The following is a 13,104-nucleotide window of genomic DNA, read 5'->3' as shown; positions in this document are numbered from 1 at the left end:
CAATTTATTAGAGCATAAGCTTTCGTGAGCTACAGCTCACTTCATCAGATGCATATCGTGGAAACTGCAGCAGACTTTATATATACACAGAGAATATGAACCAATACCTCCTCCCACCCCACTGTCCTGCTGGTAATAGCTTATCTAAAGTGATCATCAGGTGGGCCATTTCCAGCACAAATCCAGGTTTTCTCACCCTCCACCCCCCCACACAAATTCACTTTCCTGCTGGTGATAGCCCATCCAAAGTGACAACTCTTTACACAATGTGCATGACAATCAAGTTGGGCTATTTCCTGCACAAATCCAGGTTTTCTCACATCCCCCCCACCCCCATACACACACAAACTCACTCTCCTGCTAGTAATAGCTCATCCAAACTGACCACTCTTCAAGTTAAAATCCAAGTTAAACCAGAACATCTGGGGGGGCCGGGGGGGGGAGGAAAAAACAAGAGGAAACAGGCTACCTTGCATAACGACTTAGCCACTCCAAGTCTCTATTTAAGCCTAAATTAATAGTATCCAATTTGCAAATGAATTCCAATTCAGCAGTTTCTCGCTGGAGTCTGGATTTGAAGTTTTTTTGTTTTAAGATAGCGACCTTCATGTCTGTGATTGCGTGACCAGAGAGATTGAAGTGTTCTCCGACTGGTTTATGAATGTTATAATTCTTGACATCTGATTTGTGTCCATTTATTCTTTTACGTAGAGACTGTCCAGTTTGACCAATGTACATGGCAGAGGGGCATTGCTGGCACATGATGGCATATATCACATTGGTGGATGTGCAGGTGAACGAGCCTCTGATAGTGTGGCTGATGTTATTAGGCCCTGTGATGGTGTCCCCTGAATAGATATGTGGGCACAATTGGCAACGGGCTTTGTTGCAAGGATAAGTTCCTGGGTTAGTGGTTCTGTTGTGTGGTATGTGGTTGTTGGTGAGTATTTGCTTCAGGTTGCGGGGCTGTCTGTAGGCAAGGACTGGCCTGTCTCCCAAGATTTGTGAGAGTGTTGGGTCATCCTTTAGGATAGGTTGTAGATCCTTAATAATGCGTTGGAGAGGTTTTAGTTGGGGGCTGAAGGTGACGGCTAGTGGCGTTCTGTTATTTTCTTTCTTAGGCCTGTCCTGTAGTAGGTAACTTCTGGGAACTCTTCTGGCTCTATCAATCTGTTTCTTTACTTCTGCAGGTGGGTATTGTAGTTGTAAGAAAGCTTGACAGAGATCTTGTAGGTGTTTGTCTCTGTCTGAGGGGTTGGAGCAAATGCGGTTGTATCGCAGAGCTTGGCTGTAGACGATGGATCGTGTGGTGTGGTCAGGGTGAAAGCTGGAGGCATGCAGGTAGGAATAGCGGTCGGTAGGTTTCCGGTATAGGGTGGTGTTTATGTGACCATTGTTTATTAGCATTGTAGTGTCCAGGAAGTGGATCTCTTGTGTGGACTGGACCAGGCTGAGGTTGGTGGTGGGATGGAAATTGTTGAAATCATGGTGGAATTCCTCAAGGGCTTCTTTTCCATGGGTCCAGATGATGAAGATGTCATCAATATAGCGCAAGTAGAGTAGGGGCTTTAGGGGACGAGAGCTGAGGAAGCGTTGTTCTAAATCAGCCATAAAAATGTTGGCATACTGTGGGGCCATGCGGGTACCCATAGCAGTGCCGCTGATCTGAAGGTATACATTGTCCCCAAATGTGAAGTAGTTATGGGTAAGGACAAAGTCACAAAGTTCAGCCACCAGGTTAGCCGTGACATTATCGGGGATAGTGTTCTTGACGGCTTCAAATCCAGACTCCAGCGAGAAACTGCTGAATTGGAATTCATTTGCAAATTGGATACTATTAATTTAGGCTTAAATAGAGACTGGGAGTGGCTAAGTCATTATGCAAGGTAGCCTATTTCCTCTTGTTTTTTCCTCCCCCCCCCCCCCCCGCCCCCCCAGATGTTCTGGTTTAACTTGGATTTTAACTTGAAGAGTGGTCAGTTTGGATGAGCTATTACCAGCAGGAGAGTGAGTTTGTGTGTGTATGGGGGTGGGGGGGATGTGAGAAAACCTGGATTTGTGCAGGAAATAGCCCAACTTGATTGTCATGCACATTGTGTAAAGAGTTGTCACTTTGGATGGGCTATCACCAGCAGGAGAGTGAATTTGTGTGGGGGGGATGGAGGGTGAGAAAACCTGGATTTGTGCTGGAAATGGCCCACCTGATGATCACTTTAGATAAGCTATTACCAGCAGGACAGTGGGGTGGGAGGAGGTATTGGTTCATATTCTCTGTGTATATATAAAGTCTGCTGCAGTTTCCACGATATGCATCTGATGAAGTGAGCTGTAGCTCACGAAAGCTTATGCTCTAATAAATTGGTTAGTCTCTAAGGTGCCACAAGTACTCCTTTTCTTTTTGCGAATACAGACTAACACGGCTGTTACTCTGAAACCTGAGAATCAAATGTGTCACCTCAGAGGGAAGTAAAGCACTCTGATTTAAGATTTCTTTAAGAGTCATAGGTCATCATAGGTTTAGGGAGCCTCAGAATAAATATACATGTCCAGCTGACAACAGAGACCGCTTGAGCAAATACTGTGTCTGTGTGGATGGTAGAAAAGCATCCTTCCCATTAGCATAACAAAATACAATTTTCTTTATTCCCAAGGAAACTTTTATAATGTAACATATTAAACATGTAAATATTTTTCTAAATTTTTAATTCTTTTCAACAGAAACAGAATGGATAGTTAGTGGTTTTATCTGCTGACAGATTTTGGCATGAGCCTATTGATATCCATTTTGAACACTGATTCTCAAAATACAGTGTCTGTAGCTTCTGAACAATTAATTTACAAGGTAAACTGTTTGGGAAATTACTATTGCTTGATCCATTAAAGGATCTAGCATTTATTTAATTAAGATTCCAAGGAACCTCAGCAGAAAATTTCCTCAAAAGCTATATTCAGTTCTACTTGCCAAAGTCTTTGCACTCTGCATCCAGTCGTAGATTCTAGGTTTAAGCAACACACTGCTTTTCAGCTCTAGTACACACAACAAGTCAGATCTCACCAAACTCATATGGAAAACGGCCCACACTGATGATGCCCAAAGGACTCCACTGAACATTCTCAAAAAGAACATTGATACCTATGGCAACACGCCCAGAACCTGACTCTTGCAGCTCATTTTTTCTCAACACACACATGCTTCTATGCTTTTGCCTGTGCTTCAGTAAGAACATTTTGGTGGCTCTGGCATAGGAGGGCCGCACTCAGGAGAGTAACATTTTTTTCCCTACGTCACACGATTGTATTTATCTTTTATGCAGACTGCTTAGCTAAAATATCTGTTCGTCTAGAATGTATAACTGATTTCAAGAGTTTAACAATTAGACAACAAGCACCACAGACAGAGAACCACAGGCACAGTACATAGGTACAATACTGCATTAAATACTTTTGAACGCAATGTTCCCATGTATGAAGAGTGCAACAAACATTTATCATGAACTTCTGAAACAGTTCAATCCACGCTGAGCTGGATTAACTCTTTGCCCCTGGAAACGCGCTTTTCTCAGCATGTATTCTGAAGGGAACAATGGAATGTGCCAGAACTGCTGGGAACAAGCAGTTAACTGAATGAAAAAAAAAAACAGTGAAAAAAAAATCAGAGAGACAGTTTTTGGCCCACAAGAATCATGTGAACTGGTGTATGTGTGAGTGGGTAGAAATCGTTTTAATGAAGTCTCTGCTGACATCTTGGTTTTTGAACTGGGCACCTATAGTATGAGACACATGAAGATTTTGCATGACTTAGCAAACTATAGTAAAAATTTTGGGCAATGGGAAGGAAACCTGATTCTTGGTCTTCAGTTTAAGAGTATGGTACAAATATATCACAATGGAACTCGGACGTTATCGTTCATATTCTTCATAAATAGGTACTAGAAACTAGGAAGATATGAAAGCTATATTTCACATAAGATAAAATTAATTTCAAATAGTAATTTGACACTTTTTACAAACATATTATGTCAAAATACAAGCAATAGAGTTTAAAATCCTAGCTTCCAAGTAATTGCCTTTAGGCCATTAAGAAAAAAATACATAAAATAGTTCTTCAGCCACAGTTTTTTCTTTATTTGTAACAAATAAGTTTATATCAATTTTGTCCAATATCTGTAATGCTATATAATTTTAAATCACGTATCTAGTACTCAGTGACACCATGGGAAAGCACAAGTTAATGCAGTATTAATTAAGTTCCTAATCATCCATGTAGATCCATACACAGGGCAGAACCTCTGCATGTAGATCTCTCCCTTCCCAAATTGAAGGGGACTGCTCAGCCATGTGTACAGAACCATCCTTCTGCCCCTGGATCCCACAGAGGACACTGTTTATCATTCCTTTATGGGAAAGACTGGAGACGATGTGGGCCAGAGGGAAGACTGGGCAGTCCAGATGTGGAGGGAGAATCTATATTGCTTACCCTTCAGCCCCACAGGTTAAGCAGAATAGACAAGACAGCCCCTTCACTGATTTCCATTGCCCCATAATGTTGCCCAGGGTCCTCAATAGCACATGGGTGTATTTGGCAGTGTAGCTCCACTGGGATCCACATGGAGTTGCTAGGGGCCAGAGATGTGGAGTTACGGAACTTTGGGGTGGTTTTAACCTGTTACAGATCTTGAGCAGGCCCTGCAGCTTACTCCATGGAGGTGCCAGGCAAACCCCACCCCCACTTATCCTGATGGGACACTGTGGGAAGGATCTCCCCAAGGAAATCCCTCTAGGAATTTTTGCCCCAAAACTCCTTCCTTACCATGGGAGGGAATAATCTGAGTGTCATTTTTTCAATCTGAAATGTAAAGCAGGGGGTGGGGGTGGAGACCTGGGGCCAATATTTAGAGGGTAAAGTTGTCCCATAACTGCTTCTATATATTTTTAGAAGGAGGACAACAAAGGAAGGAAAAATTTCAGGAAGTCTCATGACTATCTAATGTTCCTGCTGCTAATGTCTATCAATTATTTTCAGGTTGCTATTCTTAGTACCATTTCTAATAAACTATAGCAAAAGGTTAAAATTATCAGCTCTTCCATGCTTCAAGAGAGGTTAATACTCCTTGTCCAAGAATAATTTTACAAATATTCATCATACCCTTTGAACATACAGCAGTGCGGTCACAGTCTAGAAACATCTTCAAGTAGATGCTCTTTATATAAAATACTGTTGGAACAGCCACACCTCAGTTTGTTGACTGAAATTATAATCTGTATCTTTTATTTTCACAAGTATCTAGTATGTCAAGGTGGGTGAAGGAAAGTTTTATTTCCCATAGTCTTTGCATCCCACAGCAAGATACTCATATAATACTCTAGAAATCTTGCCAAGAATTATTTTTTATGTTTACTGCTATGATGTTGTTGTCAAAACATTGACCTGTAAAATAATATATTAGTAAGAAGAGAAATAATAAAATGCAGGGTGGATTGATTTAAATCAAAATAATTTAATACACCAATTGTAATCATTATTTAAATCAGCAAGCAGGAAATCCTACCTCAGCACCTCATCGCCTCATCGTGGCGCCGTGGTGACCCTGGCCGTCTGACAGCTATGGTAGTGGGCCATATGCCCTGGCAGGTCTAACCATGCTACAAAGGTATCGGACTACCCAATCCAGGAAGGGGATTGCTGTCTCAGAGGAAAGAGCGCTTGTCCTTCTCCTTAGAGGTCTGAAGGCTAGCTAAGCTTGAGAACGTACGCATGCCTGCCTGCCCAGCCAGTGGGATGGCTTGAAGTCAACAGCTAAAACAACACAAGTAAATGGGCCTCAGTTCCCTGCGTGTACGTGCAGAAGAAAGGCAAGAGTGTGAAAACAATGGCGGATGTGTTGTGATCGGTGCAGTGTTAATAACAACTGAAGACCGATCGATCCAGGTGTGACTTCAAAAATAAAAAAGGCTAACAGTTTCATGACCCAACAAGAATCCACTCATTAACAACTCCATAGCACCTCCAGAGGATCTCAAAGTATACCAGAAACATTAAATAAGACTTATAATACTCCTTTGTATTATGATTATTCCCATGTTACAAATGGGTAAATTGATTCAGAGGGTGGTTAAATGACTTGCCCAAAGTCACATAGCAAGTCAATGGCAGAGCTGGAATTTAACTCAAAAGATTTTACTCTTTTTCCTGTGTTTTAGCCACCAAACTAAACTACCTCACGTATAACATATGATGAAACTTCATTATAATGATGACTACATGTTGGACACAATTTTTAAGTTTGACACATCAATTAACAATAATTTGCAAATATCAATAAAAAAACACTAGCAATAAAACCCGCCTGTCAATAGTCAATGGAATACTAAACTAAATATCTGAATAGGTGTACGTATTTTTCCCTACCTCCTTTCATCATGATATAGTGAATATAATTTTAATTTTATTTCAGTTGCTGAAATCCCAAAGTAAAGATCACACAAAAGAGCCAAATACTCCCACACTTTCACTGGAGAGAACCTTATTCGATGAAAGTATCCTCCTTAATTCCACTATGAGTAACGGTGACAGAAATCGTCTCACGGTATCCAGCAGTAAGCACCTAGATTCAACAAAAGAAGCTAATATGGGAAACTCCTCCGTGTTCAAACTGATACTGTTCCTTTAGCTTTCCTGTGCTTATATACTGTATTGTGAAAATCCTGTTGCTTAGCTACTATTACAACAGCAGCAAGCAAGAGAATACAAATGAAAAAATAAGTCAATAACCATGTGTTATAAGACGTTCTGGGTTTGAGCAAAATATCTAGTTCATTATGGAATATTCACTAAAAACAATTAAGAAAACATTTAATTGGATGTTTAAGTAGTCAAAAGTCAGGAAATAAAGTTAAGCCTATACATGCAACTGTAACATCACCCCTTCGGTGTATATATTATAACATAGCCTTTAATTTCATGATCACATAATATTTTTTCAAATTATACAATGTATCATACATATTTTTCATTCTTGAATAATGATCAAATATATGGACAATGTAAATCAATTTAGGTTGCTTGTGTATAACAAAATCATATAATTATTATCCTATATTATTTTATTTAAATAATCTGTAGCCTTGCAGATAGTTCCAACTGTGGAATTTATCTAGTTGGGTATCACTGGAGTGCCTGACCTTGAACAGTTTAGTAGTTCCTTCGGAATAAAACCTACTCCTCTGAACACAAGGATCTGCACAATGCCAGAACCGGGCCCCTTTTCCACTGGAGCTTATAGATGCAGACCTGCTAAAGACTGTGGAAACAGGATTTCCTGCACTCCTTAGCAGGCAGTGGTGGATTAACCCAGGGGCCCTGGCCAATTTGGGGACCCCTGCAGGAGTGCTGGAACCTGAGTAGAAGAGGAGGGGGCCACCGGCACCAGAACTGTGGCTCCCTCTGCGGTCCCATCCCAGCCAGGCCAGAAGCCAAAGCCAGGTCATGGTAAAGAGCCGCCTAGAGAGCCCTGGTCGCTGTGGGAAACCCTGGACCTTCCACCTGCCTGGGGTGGGAGACCGGAAGGTCTGAGAACAGTCCCTGGCCTGTGTCCCCGCTCCCCGGGGAACACTACCCAGGGCAAGTGAAGGGTCCAGAGCTGCCCACAGAAGCCTGGGCTCCCTAGGCATCATCTCTTAACATGGCCCAGCTCCGACTTCTGGCCTAGTCATAGGGCAGAGCCTCTGGGGGGAGAGGAGGAGCAGGAGGCAGGGCCCCATGGCAAAGGAGGAGTGGAGGACCCAAAAGTTCTTTTTGCCCAGGGCCCCAATAAATTTTAATCCACCTCTATAAGCAGGCCTATAATGAAGGTCCATAATGAAGACTATGAGGAGAGGGCATGGGGTAGAGGGAAGATGCAAGGCCAGTCAGGGATCAGGGATCTTCTGGGGCCTGAAGGATCAACTAATATTGAAACTAAATTCATATTGGAAAATATATACATCAACTGCATCAAGTTTTCTACAACATGAAAATCTTTACACATAAGATGAATAAAAATTTTCCTGCAACTTGGTTTTAATTCCCCTGGCTCCCCAAACTTCCAATCACCTTCATACCTGTTGAGGTGTACCACTCCTGCTATAATGCTTTTGCCATAATGCTCATGCTTTGCAAACTAAGCAATCACAGAGAGAAACACAGGTCCCCAAAGTTTCTTAAACACAGTAAATTGTGACAAGAGGAGTGTAAAAATCCTTATACTCTCAGACTATTTCTTTACTTAAAACAAATCTGGCAGCATAAAAATCTGCACATTGTACTTCATAATAAACTAGCAGCAAGTGATGTAGAGGTTAGTGACAACATTAACACGTTACTACTAAATGAAAATCACAAATCTTTAAAAACTCTTCATCACCCTTGTTTTCTGTGGTCACTGAAAGTATGCATTTAAAATAACTGCAGAGTGCAAGTACTGAATTAGACTACTACATCAGTGACAAGAATACTGTACGCTAACTTTATAACTTCATATTTAAACAGATCTAATTTTTAAATTGACATTGCAGCTAAAAGTTAAACTTATCAATATGTGGCAAGACAGTACAGACAGAAACAAGTATCTCATAGAAATCATTTACCGAGCAATTCCTTCCCATTTCTAGCAAGAAAACACTGTATGACTCGTGGTTTGAATTTAAACACACACACAGACAATTAAGGCCCTGATCTCCAAACACTTACACCTGATGAAGTAACTTGAATCATGTGAGTAGTTTAATGAGACTATTTGTGATGAAAGTTATGCATGTGCTTAGGCCCGGATTCTGCAAGGACCTCTGCAGGGGCAGACCCTTGCACCTGCATGCAACTCTTTGAAAGTCCTGCTATTATAATAAGAAAAATTATCAAGATTGTAAAATTGGCTGGGAACATCATTATTTTAACCTGTGGAAAACAAAAACAAAACAAAAAAATCCAACCACAACAACGACGAAAAATCTTTATTCTCATGTTCGATCATTTGGAGAACTAGCTCTCCAATTTAACTTTTTCCTTTTAGATACTTAATAAAAGGAGGGAAAAGATTCTAACTCATCTGGAAAATAAAGGAAATAGTTCACATTTAACAACAACTTTCAATAAATAGAGGGCTCAACAGTGGGCTAGCCAGGCGCACAGAGTAAGAGGCCTCAGGCTGCTACTCTGCCCCTGGAGCATCCAGTTCCCTTGCTGTAAATTGCACTGGGACTATACCTGGTGCAACACATGCTGGTGGGCATGTTGTGGGAGGGAGCAAGGTTCTGTCCCTTCCACTCACCTGTACCGGGGGGGGAGGGGGGGAATATCAGCTCTGCAGAGCCTGAATCCCTCTCCTGTGCTGCTGCGCATGATGTGTGGCGCTCCCATGATAACCTGGCCACAGTTTGGCCTAAAATGTTTAGAATTCCATCATTTTCTATTTGCACTCAAAAATCCTCAACACGTATATAATTCTATGTAGTATTATTCTTGTTGTTCTATGAAGAAATTCTGAAAGGTTTACTTTATATAATTATATAGTCAAAATCAATGTCCATGTCCATTAAAAATCAGTAAAAAGATTATATGTAGTATATATAATCTTTTAAACACTTTAACTAATGAAACACAGTTATATTTTCCTTGAAAGCATGTGATATATGCATAAATACCAGATTAAAGAAATATTATCAGTTCTATTAAATAAAACATTTCATTCACAATAAAAAAGAGATTTTATATGAAACCAGCTGAATTACTTATGTATACAAATATTCATGGTCACTTAGATATAATAGGCTATTAACATTTCCACTTTTATATAAATTCAATCGGAAATACGTAATTTCAGGCAAAATAATTGAACTTGCATTATATTCACTGATGGGAGGATATTGACCTTTCCTTTGCATTTGTGGACAGCCCTCGTGCAGTGAAATGGGTGCAGTTTGTGTTCTTTATTATTAAGATTTTGAGACCCCATACTGGGAACATGCAGCCCTCCTATACATTCTGGCTTCCTGTGTAGCAGTACACAGCTGAGACTGGGTGATAGGCTAGGAACAGTGGATTTGCAGCAGTGCAGATCCTCTGGCTACTTCTCATACGCTGCTCGTGGCAGGGATCAGAAATGTAGATTCTGGTCCTGCTCTGAGGCTGGGCTAACAGCCATGGAGTAGCTCCATTAGTACTTCACAGTATTGGTAGGAGAGGAGGAGGAGTCCTTCCTCCCCAGCACCGGAATAACTCTCTAGTGTTTGGCCCAGGATGTGGGCCAATCTAAGGTTTTAGGCCGAGAATAAACACTCAATAACTAGGGGTAAAATTTTGGCTACAGTTAAATCAACAACAAATCGCCCATTGTCTTCAATGGGAGGGGTAGCTCAGTGGTTTGAGCATTGGCCTGCTAAACCTGCAGTTGTGAGTTCAATCCTTGAGGGGGTCATTCAGAGATTTGGGGCAAAAATTGGGGATTGGGCCTGCTTTGAGCAGGGGGTTGGACTAAATTACTTCCTGTGGTCCTGTCCAACCCTGATATTCTATGATTCAATGGAGTCAGGATTTTACCCTACATATCTACTCTAACATGGACACATTAAAGGCCTGATTTCAATGAAAGTTTTGCCTGAGAAAGATGTTCAGGCTCTGGCCCTTAACCTTAAATTAGACACCTGGTGGCTTAACATTTGCTGTGAGTTACCTGTGTCATATCGAAGTCAATTCGTGAATGCAATGCAACTTCAACTATTATCCAGTGCTTGGAAATACTACTGAGAGTGGGAGTTTTGCCTGAATAAGGAATACAGAATTGAGACTACATTTACTGAACAGAATACATTTTGAGGATACGCAGTTAGCCTATTGCAAGCTTTCACATTATCCCAATCGTGCAAGATAAAACTAAAATGCTGAAAAAATTACTATGCCATAAAATATTTGGGAACTTGTTCATTGCTAAAAAGTATCAAGATCAGAAGTAACCTTCCTAAAATTAGACATATTAGGGAAGCTTAACGGTTAAAACTTTCAATAAAAAAAAAACATTTATTCATCTGAAATGCATGCGGAAAACACAGTATAAACAGACGACTGCAAGTTTACCAAGCAATTCCCCTGAAAGGAATGACAAGACCAGAGATACGATACAAAAGAAAATAAATGCAATACTTTTCCTGAAACTATAAACAAGAGTATTTGCAACAGGTCAGGAAAAAATCTGCAAATATAAAAAATAATCCTACTCTCTTTTAACTTCATTTTTATTGTTTGTTTAATTTAAATAAAGGTGAAGTCAAACACGTTCAGATGATGAAACACAAACATGTTCATTTCTAACTAACTATAAGTTGCTGTCTGATATTGCAGAAAAAGCATGAAATCGTGAAACCAGTTTTCAACAGTTAACGGATTTTGCTTTTCCAGCAAAGATGATGATCTAATTAGATTCTAACTTATTGTTTTTAATAAAGCGTACAAACCTCAGTTTTTAAATGATTAGATAAATGCACAGCACTGATAAACTCAGCCTTCAGTTTATTTTGGTCAATTTTCTACTACTCAATAACACATAATGAAGAATATACATAAAATTCAAATCCCAGTTGCAGTCTCTCCTCAGGACACTAGTACAAAGCTGAACCAAATCAAAAGAACACAGTTTTGTTTAAAAAATAGTGACAATTGCGGCTCAAATAAAAACAATTTTATCAAAGCTCTGCTTTTTGGCATTTCACATTTTAACAGTGTGTGCTCTAAACAAGGAGGAAGAAATCAGCTCCTGTTATCATTTTTACATGGGGCTGTCCCAGTCCTGCCCTCGAGGCAAGCTCTCTGCACAAACTTCTGCTAAACAATAGCCTTTGTATATCCTCATATGGACATTTACATAAAGGGTTTCTATTCACACAACAAAGAATCCCTTCAAAAATCGATGCATTTCCAAACATATGAAAAATATTTATGATCCCTCATTCACAACAATAGAACAAATCAGGATGTGTCATTTTGTGCTGATAAACCTGTGTCTGAGAGTTCAGAAAAGCAGAAAACAACAGCTCAATCCCGGCACAGCTTGTGCTTATTAAATATACAAGCCACCCCCTTTTCATCCTCTCATAACACACTCGCAGGAGAACTGCCCAGCGTGGGATCAGAGGCACCCCACCCAAGGCTTTTCACATCATAAAAATGAATCCAGCCTCATTATGACAGTCACGGGAGACTATTTAATATTTTCTGCTGATTATGTGGATGAAAGAATGAAAGGAAAATGAAAGATGATACAAACCTTGCATCCCCACCTTCAGGTTTTCAACCAGAATATGCTAGTGCTTGTGAAAATATGAAGCAAAGAGGCTCAAGACCAATCAGTGTATACAGGCATTCCAAGTTAGCCAATCACAATCACCTACCATTGGATGTTAGCCAACCATATCATAGCTCATTACTCAGTCAGACAGCAAAAGGCTGGGGGAGGGGAAATAATAATAATAAAAAACCCTTTCAGAGATGGCTAATATAATATAAACTAGTCAAGATTAAGAAATAAAGGCTTGTCTTTGTGTTACACAGTAAGATTTCTTTTTGTCTGAAAGAAGCAGTCAGAATGCAATTTTGCATTTTCTAAAATTTAAATTATAAATTAAAACTTTAAGAGGCCCTGCTGCAATTGTATTACCTCTGTACAGAAAGGGACTGAAAATGAACATGGGTTTCCATTTAGTGTCAGAAAAGGCAAATATTTAGAGAGTCCAAAATGTTAGTCCCAATTAAAAAACAAACAAACAAACAAAAAGCTTATTCCTAATAAAATACAGGATCAGAAAGGAGAAACAGAGTGGCTGTTTACCAACAATTTTTTCATATATCAAAATGTATACAATACATAAAGATTCTAACAGATCGTGCATTCATATTGTGAACCCAACTTGGCCTTTTTGAAAAAAAAAACGTTATAACCACACAACTACATTTGGCACGTTAAGATTTACATTACCTTACTATGTGGAAAATTACCTTATTTATGTGGAGAATTCTAAAGCAAATGTAAATTATCCTCTTAATCAGTAAGCCAAATCCAACAACTTTAGAAAAAATAA

At 39.8% G+C, this 13,104-nt stretch overlaps 1 protein-coding gene across 5 annotated transcripts in view; it reads right to left on the bottom strand.

The window, feature by feature from the left end:
- Window positions 1-13,104, bottom strand: part of CTBP1 (C-terminal binding protein 1) — a 431,872-nt gene that overhangs the window by 239,906 nt on the left and 178,862 nt on the right. Inside the window, exon 1 of one of the 5 annotated variants that reach the window (XM_084626456.1) lies at window positions 12,294-12,316. The exons of the other annotated variants lie outside the window; for them this stretch is intronic. Within the exon in view, the coding sequence (XP_084482582.1) occupies window positions 12,294-12,300 (7 nt within the window). The 5' untranslated portion in view covers window positions 12,301-12,316. Of the gene's footprint in view, window positions 1-12,293; window positions 12,317-13,104 lie in introns of those variants that run through there. 5 annotated transcript variants of the gene reach the window in all.

This window comes from Lepidochelys olivacea, assembly GCF_965140295.1.
Source record: "Lepidochelys olivacea isolate rLepOli2 genome assembly, chromosome: 4".
Taxonomy (NCBI): domain Eukaryota; kingdom Metazoa; phylum Chordata; order Testudines; family Cheloniidae; genus Lepidochelys; species Lepidochelys olivacea.
The sequence above is the reverse complement of the archived record's forward strand: the minus strand, read 5'-3'. Positions and strand labels throughout refer to the sequence as shown.